Source organism: Gobio gobio (assembly GCF_949357685.1).
Source record: "Gobio gobio genome assembly, chromosome: 10".
Taxonomy (NCBI): domain Eukaryota; kingdom Metazoa; phylum Chordata; class Actinopteri; order Cypriniformes; family Gobionidae; genus Gobio; species Gobio gobio.
This window is the reverse complement of record NC_137116.1, coordinates 36,604,199-36,622,803: the sequence shown is the minus strand read 5'-3', so window position 1 is coordinate 36,622,803 and position 18,605 is coordinate 36,604,199. Positions and strand designations below refer to the sequence as shown.

Genomic DNA, 18,605 nt, shown 5'->3' with positions numbered 1-18,605 from the left:
GTTTCCTAATAAACTTTATAGATTTTGTAGTCTTATCTAATTAAAAAATATATATATTTATTCATATAGGTTTTCTGATCTATATCATCAAAAACATCAGCTAAATTAATTAAAGCCCCTTTATTGATTTATTGATAAATATAGATTTTCTAGTCTAGAAAATAAATGCATTTGTTTATTTATTTCCTAATAAACAACATTATTTTGTCTAATGAAAATTTAGTTATTTATTTATTTAATAGATTTTCTGATCTATACAATCAAAAGGGCAACATAGGCCTATTAGTTAAATGAATGAAAACCCATTTATTTATTTATAGATTATCTGATTTTTATAGCGGCAATCAAAATGTATTTACTTATTTATTTACCAATTAGAATATTCATTATTATTAATGTTGTTATAATATTTGATTGTTATAATTTCAAGTGTCTATGAAAAATGCTCAAGTTTTATATCATGATTTGTTGTATGTCTGGTGAACATGTTTAGTTTCATGATTCAGTATAACATGGATTTATACTTCACATGGTTACATTATATCATGTTTAAGAGTTAAACTCAACAAACTGAGCATATCATGGTGAAAGTTTTAAAGCTAAATCTCTTTCGCTGGCCTGGTCAAATCCTGTCTTATCTGTTGTGCCATCCCTCCCCTGCACACTCTTCCCGGAGAGCCGCTGTTTCCCTTGTTTTGACCTCTCATTTTCATGTCCGAACTACAGGGAAACCCAGAACATATGGCCATGAGCCAAGATGCTTCATCAACTCTGTTCATCTACCTTTATAGCATATTTTATTGTATTGCTTCTAAGATACAATGTTTTTCAGTCGGTGCATAAAGCCTGAAGTCATTGTTTTGATGCTCTAAATACTGTTATTCCCTTTATATTATACAATACAGCCACATTATTCCTCCCTCCTTAATTCTCTTTCTCTGAATCAGTGACATTCTTCATACAAACTCGGTAGCTCTCAGAGACATGATATACAGACGTTGTGTATCCAAAAGCATGCAGCACCTTATATGGATAAGCTGTTCAAAGAGTGCTGGGAATACAGTTCACACTCACAGAGCTTCAACTAAGAGATGCATGTAAAAGCGACAGGATAAGCAAAGCATCAGTGAGGTATTTAATTAGCATATTGCACACAAAAAAGACTAGGGTCAGTGCACTTACTCATCATTATAAATGCTTGAGTGAGAGATGCCAAATAACTCACTATTAATAGAAAGTGGCTGCTCTTGTAAAGCTTAATGAGTCACAAAGTTGCTGAGATGTCTGAGCTGCTGTCTTGTGAGCTAGATAGACGGAAACAAGCAGTATCTGTCAATATTCAGAGCGCTTGACAAATGAGGTTGCAATTTATGGAAACAGGATTGTATGTCAGGTCTGCTTTGAGGCATTGTATTGCAAGTAAAGAGCCCTGCACACGTCTGTTTAGTTTTGTCCCTGTTTCAGCTCATCAATCCCACAGGAATGAGCTACCAGACAGATGTAGTTGTTGATCTGGTATTTAGCAGTAGCCGTGACTGGCGCCTCTGAAGGGGGCAGGTTTAAAGCCCACCGCATAATGTTATGATGACCCCTGCTGAAGGTCTGGACGTAAAGAGGCCGTTCAGGATCTAAAGTACACTTTTACACTTTTCATTTAAAAAATGTATGACTTTCGTTATTCTGTGGGACATATTTGTACCTTATTTACCCCTAGAAGATTCATTTATACACAGACCAGGCATAACATTATGACCACCTTTCTAATATTGTGTTGGTCATCCTTTTGCTGCCAAAACAGCCCTGACACGTCGAGGCATGGACTCCCCTGAAGGTGTGCTGTGTTATCTGGCACCAAGATGTTAGCAGCAGATCCTTTAAGTCCTGTTAGTTGTGAGGTGGATTGGACTTGTTTGTTGAGCACATCAAACAGATGCTCGATTGGATAGAGATCTGGGGAATTTGGAGGCCAAATCAACACCTCAAACTCGTGCTCCTCAAAAACCATTCCTGAACCGTTTTGGCTTTGTGGCAGGGTGCATTATCCTGCTGAAGGAGGCCACTGTTTCTATGAAAGGGTGTACATGGTCTGTAACAATGCTTATAGGTAGGTGGTACATGTCAAAGTAACATCCACATGGATGGCAGGACCCAAGGTTTCCCAGCAGAACATTGCCCAAAGCATCACACTACCTCCGCCGGCTTGCCTTCTTCCCATAGTGCATCCTGGTGCCATGTGTTCCCCAGGTAAGCGACGCACACGCACCCGGCCATCCACGTGATGTAAAAGAAAATATGATTCAGCAGACCAGGTCACCTTCTTCCATTGCTCTGTGGTCCAGTTCTGATGCTCACCTGCCCACTGTTGGCGCTTTTGGAAATGCTCTGACCCAGTCGTATAGCAATCACAATTTGGCCCTTGTCAAACTCGCTCAAATCCTTACGCTTGCCCATTTTTCCTGCTTGTAACACATCAACTTTGAGGACAAAATGTTCACTTGCTGCCTAATATATCCCACCCACTAACGGGTGCCATGATGAAGAGATAATCAGTGTTATTCACTTCAGTGTTATTCATAATGTTTTGCCTGATCGGTGTATATTACTACTCAAAGTAATATGCACATTTTAGAGCTTGTATCTAAAGTATAAATTTGCACTTTAACATTTTTACACTTTCCATTTCAAACCCGTATGACCTTATTTCTTCTCTAAACCCAAAAGTGTTGAAAAATATATATTTTTTCTTTTTCTACAGTGAGAGTCAATGAAGTCCAAAACATCATTGGATTCCATTGACTTTCAATGTATGGGAAAAATCAAACTTCACACCAATGAAATTAAAACTTCGTTTTCAGATAGGACGTCTCGTCATTGGACACAATGGGATCCTGTCCACCCCAGCAGTCTCCTGCATCATCAGGAAGATAAAAGCCAGTGGTGGGATCATTCTCACCGCAAGCCACAGTCCAGGAGGCCCAGGAGGAGACTTTGGAATCAAATTCAGTGTCGCTAATGGAGGTGAGAACATTACAGAGACACCCTGCATGAAAGCACCTTCAGAATGATAACGGTGACTGTACTTTCAATATGTAATATTATAATATCAGCCTTTAAGGGAATCGCTATGCCAATGATGTCATGACCTCAGCTTAACATGACCTTTTTGTAAGCTGTCATGAACAACTATTTACAGAAAACAGAGTGAAACCCAAGAGGAAATATCTTCTCTGGACATATTGTCATATCTATGGACCTAAATAAATATGTGGGTCTGTAAGATTTTGTTTAATGTTTTTGGAAGAAGTCTCTTTTGCTCACGTCAGTCTTCAGTGTCACATGATCCTCCAGAAATCATTCTTATATGCTGATTTGGTCCTCAAGAAACATTTCTTATTATTAGCAATGTTGTGGTGCTTAATATTTTTGTGGAAAATTATAGTTTTAAAGGATTATTTGATAAAAAGAAAGTTCAAAAGAACACTATTTATTTGAAATACATTTTCTATAATGATGTAAAGGTCATTCTGTCACTTTTGATCGATTGAATACATTCTTGCTGAATAAAAGTATAAATAAAAAATTACTGACCCCAAACCTTTGAATGGTAGTGTCTGTTATCATCATATTCAAGATGTCGTATCCAGCTATCACAAATATGTGAATATGCATCATGATGCAGCCTATTTTAGATATATCCATCCATCCATCCATCCATCTTATTGTCATCCAACATGTTGTTGTTGTTTTAATATTTTAGGTGTTTTGTTGAAATCTGCCACTGTTTCTTGTTCCCAGGGCCTTCTCCAGACACAGTAATGGAGAGGATCCATCAGGTCAGTCGCACACTAGAGGAATACGCCATCTGCCCTGACCTCCACATAGACCTGTCCCGCCTTGGCCGTCATGACTTTGACTTGGAGAACAAGTTCAAGCCTTTCAGAGGTGAGCGGTATAAACACACTCCAATGCTTGCATTTACTGTTATCACAAACTTTATGTACTGAACATAAACATGTTCTTCCTCTGCTTTCCAGTTGAGATTGTGGATTCAGTCGAGATCTATCTAAACATGCTGAGGGGAATTTTTGACTTCGGTGCCATCAAGAACTCGCTGACAGGTCCAAAACAGCTGAAGATCCGAATAGATGCCATGAATGGAGGTAAACTCTTGTGGACAGTTGCTAATACCTATATGCAGATTTATATATGTATGTAGCGTCAATCTTCATGTCATCTGTTTCAGTTATGGGACCATATGTCAGAAGAATCCTATGTGATGAGCTCGGGGCTCCAGCTAATTCTGCTGTTAACTGTGTCCCTCTGGAGGACTTTGGAGGCCAACACCCCAACCCTAACCCTGCTTTCGCTGCAACTCTGGTGGACTCCATGAAGGGGGGAGAGTTTGGCTTCGGGGCTGCTTTTGATGCAGATGGGGTGCTTATCTCTTACCATCTGACAATCCTTTGCAAATCACTTACAAATTACACAAACAGAAACTTTATCAGAATTATAATCAAGAAAAAAGAATCAAGGCTGTTGAACAAAATTATTGCTGGATTATTTCCAGCATCTTTGTCAGGGTCTTGTTTTGATTGCTGTTCTTTATTAATATTTATCTGTTTTCATTCTGTTTTATTTTTTGCTATCACTATTTCTTCATATTGCAAAGAAGTGAGAAACTGGAAATGCTGTTCATAATTTTTTTATTTTTTTTGAAAGAAGTCTCTTATGCTCACCAAGGCTACATTTATTTATTTGGTGCTTGTTCAAGAAACATTTTTTATTATTATCAATGTTGAAAAAAGTTTTTTTTTTTTCCCTCAAAACCATGATATTATTTTCTCACGATTCTTTGATAAATTGAAAGTTCAAATTTACAGCCTTAAGTCTCTACTGTGAAACAAATCTTACTGTCCCAAACTTATGTATTCTTCATCCGTTTTAAATGATACAGCAGCTGGTTATTTAATACAACAGATCAGTGAACAATAAATGAATATCAAGTAACCTACTTTTTAGATAAAAATAGCATGTTGCTTGTTCAGTCAAATTAGGACAGAACTAACTGTTGTATAATGTTGGCTATGTTTGTCTTATGTACAGGATCGTTACATGATTATGGGTCAGGACGGGTTCTTTGTGAGCCCGTCAGATTCACTGGCAGTGATGGCTGCAAACCTCTCCTGCATCCCTTACTTCAGTCAGAGAGGAATCAGAGGATTTGCCCGCAGTATGCCAACCAGCACGGCCATTGACAGGTAAGAAAACCGTGCTAATTTACAGACTGTGAAAAATTAACCTATTTTTATCTAAAGAACATTCACAGAAATGTAGATGTTAAATGTTTTTGATAGGACTCTTTTAACATGCTCTCATATGATACTGCTGAAATGCCATTATTCACAGACATGCTGCAGACTTCTGAAATGTAACAAGTCATCAGCAAAAGTTGCTCAAACCACTCTTGTCTGATAAGAACGTACTATTAAACCTCTCACAGAATTACCACATGTTGAGCTTTAATTTTTACTTTTAAATTCAACATGACTGTTGTGCAGAATCTTGAATATTAATTATTAGGGGTGTAACAATATATTGTGTCACAATAAATCGCAATACAAAAATGCAACAATATGCATCATGGATATTGACAATCTGTATTGTATATATTTCACCCAAAATGAAAATTACTGTGTGAGAAAAAAATGCAAGTTTACAGAGTTTTAGTGTCAGTACTACATTAAACTATACACCGATCAGACATAACATTATGACCACTGAAAGGTGAAGTGAATAACACTGATTATCCCTTCATCACAGCACCTGTTAGTGGGTGGGATATATCAAGCAGCAAGTGAATATTTTGTCCTCAAAGTTGATGGAAAAATGGCCAAGCGTAAGGATTTGAGCGAGTTTGACAAGGGCCAAATTGTGATGGCTGGACGATTGGGTTAGAGCATCTCCAAAACTGCAGTTCTTGTGGGGTGTTCCCGGTCTGCAGTGGTCAGTATCTATCAAAAGTGGCTCAAGGAAGGAACAGTGGTGAACTGGCGAAAGGGTCATGGCCAGCCAAGTTTCATTGATGCATGTGGGGAGCGAAGGCTGGCCCGTGTGGTCCAATTAAACAGACGAGCTACTGTAGCTCAAATTGCTCAAGAAGTTAAGGCTGGTTCTGATAGAAAGGTGTCAGAATACACAGCATTGCAGTTTGTTGCTATGGGGCTGCATTGTCGCTGACCAGTCAGGGTGCCCATGCTGACCCCTGTCCACTGCCGAAAGCGCCAACAGTGGGCATGTGAGCATCAGAACTGGACCACGGAGCCCCACCACACAACTTACAGGACTTAAAGGATCTGCTGCTAACATCCTGGTGCCAGATACCACAGCACACCTTCAGGGGTCTAGTGGAGTCCATGCCTCAACGGGGCAGCAAAAGGGGGACCAACACAATATTAGATCATAATGTTATGCCTGATCAGTGTATAATGTTGAATATAATGTATAATAATGTAATGGGGGAATATGTGTGGTTCCTGATAATGCCAAATGTCTTATTTTACCAATAAAAAGGGGCCTACATTATTTTAAATATATCTAGTCAGTGACTGAGTGCAAGCATATTCATCTAAAATAATAGTTTTTTCAGCTTTGGAATCATTTTATTTATTTATTCTGGTGTCACCATTAGGACAATGCATTGGGTTACCAGCACTAAGTCCAAGCCTATTCATTTCCAGCCCCATTGTAATACCAAATGTAGCATTTTTATCAACAGTATATTTTTTGTTAGCCTTTTACCATATGTCTTGGAGTATCATAATAATATTGTATCGTAAATTCAGTATCGAATCGTGACATGAGGGTATAGTTATACCCCTATTAATCATGTGCCTACAACCTATTTGCTTGCACATGTAGTTCACTGCCAAAGAAACTGGTTGGTTCTACTTAGTTTTAAAATCATTTCACACTGCTTTCAACCATTACTTTTCTTGACTTTCACATTTGTTTGTCATATTAAGAGACAGTGACATTATCCCTTAATATGCTGCGCGAGATCGGAGCTGTTTAAAGAATAGCCAGTCAACTCTCAAAATAATTTATAAGCTGATGATCAGGGAGGAAATCATCCATCACTATTTTGGTTCATTTTCTTGTGCAAGACACTGAACGGTAAAAGCATTAGTGATGGGGCCAGAGGTTACAGTGTGGAGACTCACTCCCTAAGAATAACAGTGTTAGCTCAACCCTGCTCTCCTGTGGACACCATTCACCCCACTAAAAATAACTTTCAGGGGGCATCATGCTAAAGACTCGCCTGTTTTGAGACAGGATCTTGTGCTTTGAGAAATTAATAGCGATTTCATACAATTAGATGACATTGGTTAAATGTAAAGTATAATTTTGCGGGTATTACAATACTTTTTCTTATCCTATGTAGTTTGTAGCTTATTTTGTGGCTCTGTGGTGCTAACAAAACATTACCCAGTCAGATACAGCAAAAGCTCAACCAATGGTGTCAGTTGGGGGCGGGGTTACCTGTTTTGCTGATCGATGTGGAACAGAGAGGTTTTTTTTTCTGTTTGAGTTCTTTTTGACATTTAGCCTACACACTTCAGCTTTCAAATGTTTAAAAAAATAACAAAAACCATCTTTACTGGTCCACTTCTCTTCTATACATTAAGTTTGCAACTTTCAGCAATAACGTGAACCTGATTGATATGAAATGGCCTTATTGAAGGGATAGTTCACTTAAAAAGGAAAATTCTGTCATCATTAACTCACCTTCATGTCGTTCCAAACCTGTATGACTTCCTTCTTTGAAACTCAAAAGAAGATATTTCGAGAATTTTATTTTATTTTTTTCTTTCTTGTCCATATAATGGAAGTCAATGGTAACCTTAACGGTTTGGTTACCAACATTCTTCAAAATATATTATTTTGTGTGTTTCACAGAAGAGAGAAAGACATACCAGTTTGTAATGACATAAGTATGAATAAATTATGATGGATTTTCATTTTTGAGTGAACTATCCCTGTAATGCTGGCAGTCAAATAGAAAGTGAGGTTATTTAGCGCTACCCAATCGGTCATTAAAAACAGCCATAAAGTGCTTATTATTTCATAACACCAGAATTAAGTCTGATTTCCTTCCATCAATATTGTTTTTGTTCTGTGACTCATTATTCACTTCCTGGAGGCTTTGCAAGGTTGATTCAATGTCATTAACAGACTGTCAATGAGACTTTAACTACCGGTGTGGCTAAGATAAAGAAAGCGAGGTTGAGTCTACATTTGGCCTGAGTTTGTACCTTATGAAGTATAGTTACAGCTAAGCAGAGTGTCATATTTTCCATTCTGTAAATGATAGTTAAGTAAGAATGGGTGCTCCCAGCCTAGAAACAGTTCTAGATTGTTTCCTTTTTCATTCTCTCTTACGTTGAAGTCACCCTCCAAATTTAAACTGCTGCCTTCCAGGCTAAAGGTGCGGTCACTTCATGTTACATTCACTTCCTTTTGATCGCATGTGAACGTGGCATCATGGAGACGGCAGGATATGTGCAGTAATTTTGGTTTTTGCAGCATACTGAAGTTCAGGTTTGGTGCACCTGGGTCCCAGATAAGTGGTGGATAATGGATGGATGATAGATGGATGGGTGGATGATGGATGGATGGGTGGATGGATGGAGGACCTACAAGGACTTCTAACCAATAATGGAGTAGTCACCGACTTTTTGGCTCAATAAAATACAGAATTTTGTCTTTATACTGACATCTAATTTTATGCAAATGTTTTCAGTTGCAATGCCATTGAAGAAATGTGATTTGTACTTGAAAATTACAAACCAATCAGTAATTTTTTGCCATGTATGCCATCACCATATCATTCTACATGTGTTTATTGCTTGTAAAAGTTTTTTTTAATAAATTATACATATTTTTTAAATATTAAAAAAATAAAAAGTAAAGTATATATATATTTAATTAAAATTCATGTGTTTTAATTATTTTATTTTTATGTTGGAGCCAGTCAAAAATTAGCAGGACAACTAAAAAATGAAATGGAAATGGCCAAAAATATGCAATGTTGAGCCCTGTTATATTAGGCTACACTGTAAAAACAAACAAACAGTTGAGCTAACTTAAAATAATAAGGCAACTTATCGCATTCGACTATTTGAGTTAACTCAACTAATCCACTACACACTGTAAATTTAAATAAAAAAAGTAAGTTACCTGGTTGCCTTAAAATTTTGAATTCATTGAAATAAGAGTTAATACAATGAACATTTGAGAATCGACATCACCCTTTATTCAAATATTATTAAAAGATTTTGTAAGCATATTGCATAATTGTGTGTTTTATTTGTAATAAAGGAGTGAAACAGGCCACATTGTGATATTTTCATGATTTATCACAAAATTATTATTTTTATTTATGTGGTTCAGATACAATAATATTTTGAGTTTCTATTTATTAAACCAATTTCCTTCATTGTATTAACTCAATTTTTTTATTTCAATGAACTTAAGAGAGTTTTAAGGCAACCAGGTTACTTACTTTTTCAAGTTAAACCAACAATATTTTTTTACAGTTTTTTACAATATGACTGTCTTCATCTCATGTACATGAACATATATTTGCACAATATATACTTTTTAAATGTCCACACACCATACATTTTAATTCACAACACCATTAGGAAAGAGAATCGAGTCAGAAAAGGAACTGACCTTATTTAATTAGCCATTGAAATGAACCATAAAGTAAACATTTTTATATTGTAGTCCTTAAAAGTCAGATTTTATAGTGCTGGATCTGGTGATAGAGAATAACATGAATCTTTATCATTCTGTCCAACTAATCTGAACTGTTTTTCTAAGCCATGAATGTCTCCTGGGGTGTGAGTTGTTGAAGCGAGGCATCTCTGCTGCTGTAAACCTTTTTAGGCGACGAGCGAGCTCTAGGCTGTGGCTGTGTTTATACTGTGGACCTCTCAGGAGTGTGTGTTTGTTAAGTGGCAGTGGAGATAATCTACTGGAGCATGTGTGTGCTGTAGGTCTGGTGTGTGTTTGCAGCTCTCTGTCTTTATATGTGCGTGTATGACTGTGTTTAAGGATGTACGGATGGAAAGGAAACATCTGCCGTGCTCCCTACACGTGGGAAAGGGAAGAGAGAATGTGTGCTATCAATGTGACCATGCACTGAGGATGAACTGCTGAAATATGGGGAAATTACACACAAGAAAATCCAGTCAAACTGTAACTGCAGTCCAGTGTGTTTGCTGTAACCATATTCTAAACCCATTTAATGATATAAATACATCTTTATATTACATCCTGGGACTTTTTACTGTTTGTATAACTCTGCTACCCTGTGTTTGCACATTCAGACAAGCTGTCAGTCTGTGCGTTAAGGGTGGGGATTTTAAGTGACTCTTTGGGCAGGTAATCGTTACATCAGTAGGTGGCAAAAAGGGACGGTTTTTAAGAGTGAGTCATTGAGTAATTCACTGAACTAATTTGTTCAAAGGCATTGATGCATCCAGGAACAAAATAAGCAACTGTCTTTATGAACAAATCATTGAATCATTCACTTATGCCGAGTTCTCATTGCTCGATTTTCTCTGTCAGGTGCGCAAACTCCGTTTCACAACCAAATGCATGCGAGAAGTGATAAGGAAAAAACAGAAGATCACGCATGTGTGAGACTGGAATTGTTATTAAAAATGATAGCCCGCAAGAAGCTTGAGGTCCAAATCGTCTGTGCGCTGATTTGCAGCGAAAAGGAAAAAAAGATTATGGAGGAGGAAATGGTTGGGGAGACGCAGGCAGTTCTGCATTGTGTGTTCTGCGAAGAGAGTTGGAGGTAAATAAATAATTTTCCAATGTGCTGCTGTTGTGGCTGGTCAAGCAAACGTTTGTGCTCTGTTTCTGCTTGATATAATTCTAAATATATCTATTAAAATACTGATATTCTGGTTCCTTGATATTCCCGCTGCCCTGTATCTTGCTCTCTCATTGGCTGTAAGTCATCACTGTTGACGTCATTTTCAGTCAGAACACATTTCGCACAGCAGGACTTTGAATCGCTGACAGGTCCAGATATTTAGCATGCCAAATATCTCATAATATTATTGCAGATTCTCTCAGATCGCAGCTTTGATAATTCACACTGAGTGATTGTCATTCGCGTGAATGAGCACCGATCTGCCTCCGATTTGTGGCATTTGTCTGCGATTTCGCCTGTCGGCGAATGAAAATCGGGGCTATAATCGTGCAGTGTGAACTCAGCATTAACCGATTTGTTCAGCAACACTGATTTATTCAGGAATTCCAATATAAGCGACGGTCTTTTATAAGTCACTTAGTCATTCAACAACGCTGAGGCATTCAGGAACAAAACTCTTTATGAAAGAGTTATTAAATATGCACTGAACTGATTCTGTAACAAAATAAGTCATTCGGTGCGTCCGAAAATCACGTACTGTCTGAGTAGGTATTATATTTGAATTTGAACTCACTTCATTTATGACCATTAAAAAATTGGTTATATATATTTTGAATGCGTGTAGTATGAATGTAATCCGGATTTACTACATCTGCCATTATCATGTGGCCTACCAGCACCTCCATTTCATAAATCCTCTCAGGAAAGTAAGGCCCTGTCCCAAATGGCAACCTAAACCCTCACTCTCTTTCTCTGAGTCCGCACTTTCACTACGTAATGCCGCTTTGACTGCCGGGAAGAAGTCCGCTGCATAACCCACACCAGTGCGGGCTCGGCAGAAGTGCGCATCGAGGGCGCATATCGACCTCAAAGGGGCGCTCGCGAGCACCCTTCTGAGACCTAAAATGACAAATGGGACACCCTGCGGTCTCGTGGACTTAACGGACACGCGCACGCAGCGGCCAGTGTAAGTCCACAAGACCGAAAGTGCACATGAAGTGTGCCATTTGGGACAGGGCCTAAAGTACTATTAATGCACACTTCAGAATCTCGCCGGAAGTAGTAGGTCATCCAGGGACTTTTCGCCTACTTTTTTGCGAGTACTATGGCCCTGTACCAAATGGCACCCTAAACCCTCACGGTCTTCTTCTGAGTCCGCACTTTTACGACGTAATGCCGCTTTGACTGCTGGGAAGAAGTCCGCTGCGTAACCCACAGCAGTGCGGGCTCGGCTGAAGTGCGCATCGAGGGCACATATCGACCTCAAAGGGGGGAGCTCGCGAGCACCCTTCTGAGACCTAAAATGACAAATGGGACACCCTGCGGTCTCGTGGACTTAACGGACACGCGCATGCAGCGGCCAGTGTAAGTCCACAAGACCGAAAGTGCACATAACGTGTGCCATTTGGGACAGGGCCTATGAATTCAGACATTCTACTCTGTTGACGTACTGTTTTTCGTACTGTTTGAATTATTCACTGAACCAATTCGTTCAACGCCACTGATTAATTCAGGAACAAAACAGTGACTTGTGACTCGTTTTTGGCCTTGCCAATTTTGCAATTCCATTGGGTGATGCTAGTGAAGCAAAAATGACACACTTGATATGAAATTATATGAATTTTTGAACTGAAATATACATAAACAGCGCATTATTTGTATAAGCTTAATATCAAAGCATTCTTTCAGTATTTGTTGTTTAACTCTTTTGGTTATTATCTGTGTGTAATGCTACTCACAAGATTAGACTTTATAAGGTGGACAAGTCCTTAAACTATTTGTTTATATTGTAATAAAGCAATTTCAAGCTCTATTGGTGTTCGAAGGTTCACTTTCAAAAATGTTTTAATAATGAATGTAAGGAATGTAAATGGAAATCATTTTAATACAACTGGGGTAGTTTACCATCTTAATTAGACTGCCTGTCAACTCATGCTAACATTATGCCTGTTGATAATTGGGTTTTATTGCCAGATTGTGGTTAGGAACAGCTGCTAACTTTAAAACTCAGCTGAGCATGTTATTTTTCCGTTTTCCGTTCTTTAATAGACAGAATTGTTAAAATCCAGTCACACCCTCATGAACACATATGCATGCAAAATATTTCCGATGCAAGGATAGAGATAGCGCTGCTTGTGTTGGCCACAAATATGAGAATAAATCATCGAAAACAAGTCAACAGGTCAAAGATTTCAGTTTGCTGTCCGTGTGCCAGGCTTTCCATTCTACTCCGTGTCCCTTGAGTCAATAACACTTGTTTTCCCATATTTAGTAATTCCACCCATGAGTAAACAGCTGCATCCTAACTCTCCTCATTTACATCGGTTCCCTGTCATCTGTCCCTTCATCTGATGGGATCTCAGCAACTCATTACCCATAATGCCAGATTGCAGTGTCTGAAAATAGTTATGAATCTAGATCAACTAAGATCAACAAACAGAGAAGGAGACTTGTAATTGCGTTCCTCCTCTTGTTTTCTCGATCTCTTTCATTTTCATAGTCATGAATGATTACAGTTCCCAAATAGAAAACTTGCCGTCTTAACAATAATTCAGAATTACAATATTTGTTCAGAAGTAGGTCTATATTTTTCGGTTTCTGTGACAGCTTGCAGGAGTTTGACAGAATAAGCAAGTTAAACAGGTGTAGACTACACACCGATGATTAAAGTTATGTTTGCTCCTTCAGGCACATGGCTAAATCTCAAAATAAATGTCTGCCAAAATGTCAGCATGGCTTCGTTCTGCTTTTTGCCTTATAAAGACACTGGATTGAGAAGACGAAATATGATACTAAATGTACTACCAATGAATGTGTAGAAAGCTGAATGGCAATTACATAGTTTATCAAAGGATCATTACCTCGACATCCATCTTCTTTCACATCATTTATATATATTAATTAAAAATATATAATACTGTATTATTAGGATTCCTAAAATATGTTCCATGTGGTAACATAACAAAATCCGGCCCCAAAAAATGGCCCTCAAATGACTTAAAGCCACAATATGTAATATTTTCGCTAAGCTTTTATTATGCCGCAGACTAACGCACGTTTCGCACATATTCCGTCTGCGGTGCGTGTTGCGGTGCGGAAAATGGGATGCAGGATATTGTGCTTTCACATATGCTGTGTTTGCAGTGCGCAACTTATCCGGCGGTTGTATACCACAAACACAGCCTTTATTCATTATTTTTACTTCAAACCCAAATGTTGTTACTGAAAATGGCTAGTCATCATTGCAATTTTCTTTGTATAGCCATACACTCTTTCATAGATGTCACGTTTATAAACGCACTACATTTAAACAGCGTTTTATTCAATTCATTACTTGTTAGGAGTGTTTATATAGCCTAATGTACATTTAGCTTGCTCACGCCAGTGGCAAAACATTTAGGTTATAGCCTAAAATCACAAACATTTTAAATTAAAACGTACAACAGGCTAGACAAAAACAGCCGACTCTCGTCTTTTTTTTTTTTTTTTTATCTTTTTTTAAAAGAAATCCTGCAGGTCATAACGAAATTAGTTTTTCCACTTCCAAGAAAGGACGAGTGCTCTCCATTATGTCACCTTTTTTACCTAAATGACAGGTAAAGGGGTCGTTTTCCTTGCTTTACCCGAGGAAAAAAGCCATGCGTTGACTTTGAAACAGAGTAGACTTTAAATTATATCCATCTGTGGTGGAATTACAAAATTTTTGCGTCAATGTTTATTTTAATGCGAACAATATGCGATCGCCGCACTGCTGCAGATGCACCACTCCTGGAACGGATTGACGGACAGCATCCGCATGCAGTGTGAAAGCTGTAATCTGTTAACATGGGTACGGGAAAAGATACGCACTGCATACGCACTGCAAACAGAGTATGTGTGAAACGTCCGTAATGCTTCCGCTTCTTCCGGTCATGCGTATGTGGGGCAACACAGCGCTGTTTTATCATATTACATACATTTGAGTGTGTTGAAAGTTATGTTATAATGCTACTCTGTGCGTTTGCTCTGTGGCTACTATGAGACACTTGCTGCACACTGCAGTAAGATAGATCGATATTAGGCATGGTAAATCATGGTACTCGTGGTAAATCAAGAAAACGAGATTTAAACAATAAGACTAAGGGCCCTATCTTGCACCCAGCGCAATTGACTTTGTACACCGACGCATGTGTCATTCCTATTTTGCACCCGCGCAAATCGCGCTTTTCCCTCCACAGAAGCACGTCGCTAAACTAGTGAATGAACTTGCGCTACCTGGGCGGTTCAGCGCAAAAAAGGAGGCGTGTTCCGGCGCAAACAATCCCTGGTGCTATTTTGCTGTTCCATTAAACAATTGCGCCACTGACCAGAAAAAACCTTGTCTAAAGTAAGTGGCGCGTTGCGCGTTGTTCATTATGCTATTTTAAGGGCGCATGCTTGACCATAATGTATAGCGTGCACAACGCGCATACACTTTGCTCATGTAATCTACACAGATGCAACAGTTATTTTTGCAAATCATAAATTGTTACACTAAAAAATATTAACACATGAGATGACGGAAATCATTGTGGTGTGCCACGAAGATGTGAAAAAATAGGCATAAATCTAGCTTACAAATTATTCAGGCTAATTGTAGTCTAATAATTAAGGAGACCTGTTTGTCCAATAGTGGCAACTTCTGGCAAGACATATATGTATATAAGGACATCTAACAAATTGGTTTGTCCGTCAAGAACCAGAAAAAAAAATCGGTGAGGGTGGACGCAGCGATGTCCTCTGCTGGCGTCAGGTCCTGAGTAGAGGCAGATCCACCTCCCGTTACACGGCGTGCCCGATTGATGCTGGCAAGCTTGGACTTTCCCCGTCTTCTGATGTCATTGTAGCGCTTGCGGCACTGGTGCGACGTCCTGGGGATGCCAGCTGATGAAACAATTGTGGCTATTTCCTCCCACGCCTGTTTAACCGACGCTATTTTGGGTGGGTTTCTCCCATCCCCATACAACACAACTTCTCTGTCTTTCACTGCTCTTACAAGAACATCAGTCTCCTCGGCTGTTCAAGATTCAAGATTCAAGATTCAAGAGTTTTATTTGTCACATACACAGTTATATACACAATATACAACTGGCAGTGAAATGTAAACAGGTCCGCTCCATGGACAGTGCAAATAACAGTTACAAGAAATTAAAATAGAAATAGAATAAAATTAGAATAAAAAGTATTAACATAAGTAGAATTATAAATAAATCAAGTAAAAGATAAAAATAGGAAATAAGATAAAAATAAAAATATAAAGATTAAAATATAAAAATATAAAAAAATAAGTGGATATGATAAGTGAGATAAACTGTAGACTTAGAAATAAGTGGTTAACATAAATATATATATATGTATATATAAAGAAGTATAATGTGCAAGGTTTATTACAGGTTGTTACATAGTAACAATAGGAACGTAAAGTGCAGTGCAATGGCAGTATGTGGATGTTAATGTTTAAACTGGATGTTTATGCGTGTGCGGGGTGAAGTGAAGTCACGTGACTGAGTTCAGGAGTCTGATGGCCTGGGGGAAGAAACTCCTCCTGAGTCTTTCAGTCTTTGCCATCAGGCTACGGAAGCGCTTACCAGATGGCAGCAGGGTGAAGTGAGAGTTTGCAGGGTGATTAATGTCTCTGATGATTTTGGTAGCTCTACCTCTGCAGCGTTTGGTGTAGATGTCCTGCAGAGACGGGAGAGCTGAGCCTGAGATGCGCTCGGATAAGCGCACCACTCTTTGCAGGGCTTTGCAATCGTGACTGGTGCTGTTCCCGTACCACGCTGTGAACCGCTCCTGGCGTGCGCCTGGTAAATACGCCATAATAATAGCAATCCATAATGGAACTTGCGCACCTGCTTTTACTGGGAATGTTGGATGACGCTCTGATTGGTTTATTCACGTTACGCCCAAACCACACCTATGAATAATGAAGCTACTTCAGACCAACCCATTTTAGATTTGCGCCGGGCGCAAGAGCCATTTATCCCGCCGGGAAAATAGCAACAGCGCCGAGACCCGCCCACAAAGTTACTTGCGCTTCGCGCTTTGACACTTGCGTTTCAGATCGTTAAAATAGGGCCCTAACTGTGTTGAGCTATATAACAATGGTTAGTTTTCTGTAGATTAATGTATGCAAACAGTTGCTCACCTGTCTAATAAAACACATAATATATTAAAGCGTCTTTGGTTTTTCCATGGTTTCTACAAAATAAAACCGGAAATCGAGGGTAACGTGGGTATGATGTCATTGATAGGCGACGCACGGACACGATCCGTGTCCTGGTTAAAATAGCTTATTTCTCTGGATTTAAACATTCTTGGCAACATTTGGGATAATGTAAGTACACAAGTCAACAAAACTGTTCTAGTGGTTTTTGGATATTTTAATATAAAAAAAATCGATTTTGTGCCTTTAATGATTGACAATCTTATTACATTAAATCACAACAACAAAAGAATGATCAAAAATCAGGTCAAATATAAACTGTTCCCGAACAATGGCACATTTTCACTTTTTATAGTGTAAAGGCCTGTTTACACCAGCTGCAATAACTTTAAAGATATAGTTTAAAAAATCATTCTAAATTATCGATAACGATAATGACACAGAGGAATAATATGATTGGAATCACTTTCAGAATTATTTTTTTCTTAGATGATGAATGATAAAATCAATGACAGTAAATCAGAATCCATACTGTTTTAAAGAGCCTGAGAATTTAAAGTGGAAGTTGACATAACTGAAGTGTGCACTGTGGACGGCACTATCGTTATAGTTATCTTTATAGTTGACGTTCTTGGTGTGTACAGGTCTTAACATTGCAGTGCCATGTAGATGGCCAGTGAGATACAATCTTACTTTCAAATTGGATCTTGTCCAAATAAACTCGGAGTAGGATTGCAATGGAGTTCTCATGCTTCCTGTTTGTTTGCAGGGTTGCTAAGGCTATGAAGGTGGCGCTTTATGAAACTCCCACAGGCTGGAGATTCTTTGGAAACCTGATGGATTCTGGGCGGTGTTCGTTCTGTGGAGAGGAGAGCTTTGGAACAGGTGGGTGCAGTCAGAGTCTGTGTACTTCTCTAAGAGCATATAAAAGCCCTTCTCAAGCTCTTAGATTTGAAAAGTCATTATGAATGTTTTGTCATTATTTACTTCTCCTTATGTTGTTCCAAACATCAAACTAGGATGTTATTTTTCTGTCAATCACAAAAGAAAGCATTTTTTTAAAGGATCGTTTTATGTTATTGACATTTTTGGAGGTCGCTTTTTGTTGGTACATGCCTTCTGGCATTTTGACCACGTCCAAACTGGAGATCTTTATCAGTGTTCTGCTATAAAAGGAAGACAGGCTGGTGAATCATCTGAGATGGTGAGAAAGTGAGAGTGGTCTCTGCTGGCAAAAGCACACTACTCCTCCTCTGCTTTTCTCATAAAAGCACACAGGGTGGGGCACAGAAGAAGAAGGTAAAAGAGTGAAAGGAAAAGAGATTTATTGGATTGTAGTGGTTTTAGTTCTCTAGACACACATAAGAGCTGTTGAGTGATAAACAAAATCAAAACCTTCATCTGGTCAATTGCATTTAGTTTTTGCAACAAAGCACTGCATGTCAAATAACATATTCACCGATCAGGCAT

The 18,605-nt window shown here is 38.6% G+C and overlaps 1 protein-coding gene across 2 annotated transcripts in view; it reads left to right on the top strand.

The window, feature by feature from the left end:
- The window catches only part of pgm5 (phosphoglucomutase 5), a 37,971-nt gene that overhangs the window by 1,507 nt on the left and 17,859 nt on the right, over nucleotides 1–18,605 (top strand). For both annotated transcript variants that reach the window (XR_013817277.1, XM_079826530.1), the window contains exons 2-7: nucleotides 2,856–3,018; nucleotides 3,796–3,942; nucleotides 4,035–4,160; nucleotides 4,244–4,434; nucleotides 5,104–5,258; nucleotides 17,905–18,020. Coding sequence is in view for 1 of the 2 variants with exons in the window: in XM_079826530.1 (XP_079682656.1) it covers nucleotides 2,856–3,018; nucleotides 3,796–3,942; nucleotides 4,035–4,160; nucleotides 4,244–4,434; nucleotides 5,104–5,258; nucleotides 17,905–18,020 (898 nt within the window). In the remaining variant the exon portion in view is untranslated. The remainder of the gene's footprint in view (nucleotides 1–2,855; nucleotides 3,019–3,795; nucleotides 3,943–4,034; nucleotides 4,161–4,243; nucleotides 4,435–5,103; nucleotides 5,259–17,904; nucleotides 18,021–18,605) is intronic.